The 2158-nt window shown below is 35.3% G+C and overlaps 1 protein-coding gene across 1 annotated transcript in view; it reads left to right on the top strand.

Moving 5' to 3' along the window:
- Window positions 1-6: 6 nt before the first annotated feature.
- LOC107104507 (rano class II histocompatibility antigen, D-1 beta chain-like) overlaps window positions 7-2158 on the top strand; it is a gene marked incomplete at its 3' end in the record, with an annotated part of 10494 nt that continues 8342 nt past the window's right edge. Inside the window, exons 1-2 of the mRNA XM_015404513.1 lie at window positions 7-350; window positions 584-856. Coding sequence (XP_015259999.1) covers window positions 290-350; window positions 584-856 — 334 coding nt within the window. The remainder of the gene's footprint in view (window positions 351-583; window positions 857-2158) is intronic.

A 2158-nucleotide genomic window follows, 5' to 3' on the forward strand; every position in this document is an offset into this window, starting at 1 on the left:
CAGTCAGTCTCTTCTACCTGGTAACTAGTGATGCAGCAGCAGGGGGCGGTTCTCCAGGTTCTAACAGCAGCTTCTAGTCAGACTCAGTCAGTCTCTTCTACCTGGTAACTAGTGATGCAGCAGCAGGGGGCGGTTCTCCAGGTTCTAACAGCAGCTTCTAGTCAGACTCAGTCAGTCTCTTCTTCCTGGTAACTAGTGATGCAGCAGCAGCAGGGGGCGGTTCTCCAGGTTCTAGCAGCAGCTTCTAGTCAGACTCAGTCAGTTCCTGGACTGAAGCTGATAGAGAAACATGGATTCTTCATCACTGCTCTGCTGCTGCTTCCTCCTCTTCTTCACCGTCCCTGCTGCAGGTAGGAGCAATAATCCACTAATCAATCAATCAATCAATCAATCACTGATTATTAGACTGATGTAGGAATCTTTGTTTTATTACACAGATTAATGACAGAGTATAATAATCAGTTAGTATGATGTAATTAAAACATTAAATCAATCAAATGATCATTGATCAGTTCATCTGTCCATAAATTAACTCTCTGCTCATTGAGCAGGTCTGAGGTTCTGTTCTGGTTCTGTTTCTCAGATGGGTTTGAGAATTACCAGGTGGATCTTTGTGAGTTCACCTCCCCTGATCTGAAGGACATCGAGTTCAGCAGATCCTTGGTTTACAACAAAAAGGAGTTCTGCAGGTTCAGCAGCAGTTTGGGGAAGTTTGTTGGATACACGGAGTGGGGGATCTACCAGGCCAACTACTTCAACAATCTAACTGGGTATATTCAAGGGCTGAGAGCTGATAAGGAGAGATACTGCCTGAACCACGTTGGTATTGCCTACTCGGCTGTTCTGACTAAATCAGGTGAGTGTTTGTGTTTAATCTCCTCCTGATGATCCTCAGATCCTCTCTGACTGTAGATCACATTCACTGGATTTAAGCCAATAGAAACTTCTGCTCCATCAGGTTCAGATGTCAGATTTACTTTTATTTAGTATTTCATATTTTATTATATGTTTAATACTTTAGATCTATCTTTTAATTCAGATCAACAAATAGTTATACAGGTGAGTTATTATTATTAAATTCATATTTACATTTGCTGGATTATTTGCTGCCAAGTAAATCTACCTGACAACAGATGACTCTGCAGTCATGTGATCACAGTTTCCCCACTTTAACCAGATTTCCATGTTTGAATACTAGCTGATTATTAAACTGTTTATTTTGAAATTCTTAATTTATAAAGATCATAAATAAAATGTAACTTTGATTTTTTGTAAAGTGACATTTATTTAGAGCTATATAACTTCACAGGAGAAACAAATTATAATAACTAGTTGATTATTTATCGTAAAGATAAATAATTTCATATTAACCTGCTGGGAATAACATTATAAAACCTGTAATATCTGAAATTACACTGCTATGGTTATAGAGGAAATATATTATTATAGAATAATACTTATTATTAACTTAGATTTAAGACAGAAAAAAAAGTCGTCATAGTTTTTGTCACAAGAATTAAAAAGCAGTTAAAATTAAAAGGAAGATAAATAAACAATAAAGATGAATTTATGTTCTCTAGTTTAGGTCCAGGGGTCAAAGTATCAAAATATAATATAATTTTTTGACAAAACCGCCAAAAATAAAAAAAATAATAATTTTCAAAACAAATAAAACAAAAAAGGAAAATCAAATAACAGCCCAATTTTTGGTTTCCTTTATTCCATTTTGTGTTTGTTTATCATTTATTCATCTGCCAGCAGGCAGACTAAGGGTGGAAATGAAGTGGAAAAACCTCCAAACAAGGGTGTATTACCATGTTATTTTCTGATATGCAGTGATTTTTTTTTTCAAAGAAAACTGAAACTATAACAGCTGGTTCTTTGGGTGAAGAGGGTGCATCAACATTAGCCTATTTCATCTGAGGGATCAAAACATACAAATACATGATCAAAGTTTATATGAATGCCAACAACAAAAACCAGTAAAAAAACAAAACATAATTTAATGAACAGCTTTACTTTTTGTCCATAAATCTTGCCCTTCTGAGGCTGTGAAGGTAAATCTGTTTTTTATGGTCCAATATTCTCAGTGCTGCATTTGATCCAGTTGACCAGAATATTCTTTTAGAAAGACTTGAATATGTTGTTGGAATTAAAG

The sequence above is a fragment of the Cyprinodon variegatus genome, unplaced genomic scaffold, assembly GCF_000732505.1.
Source record: "Cyprinodon variegatus isolate N-32 unplaced genomic scaffold, C_variegatus-1.0 Scaffold1770, whole genome shotgun sequence".
NCBI classification, from domain to species: domain Eukaryota; kingdom Metazoa; phylum Chordata; class Actinopteri; order Cyprinodontiformes; family Cyprinodontidae; genus Cyprinodon; species Cyprinodon variegatus.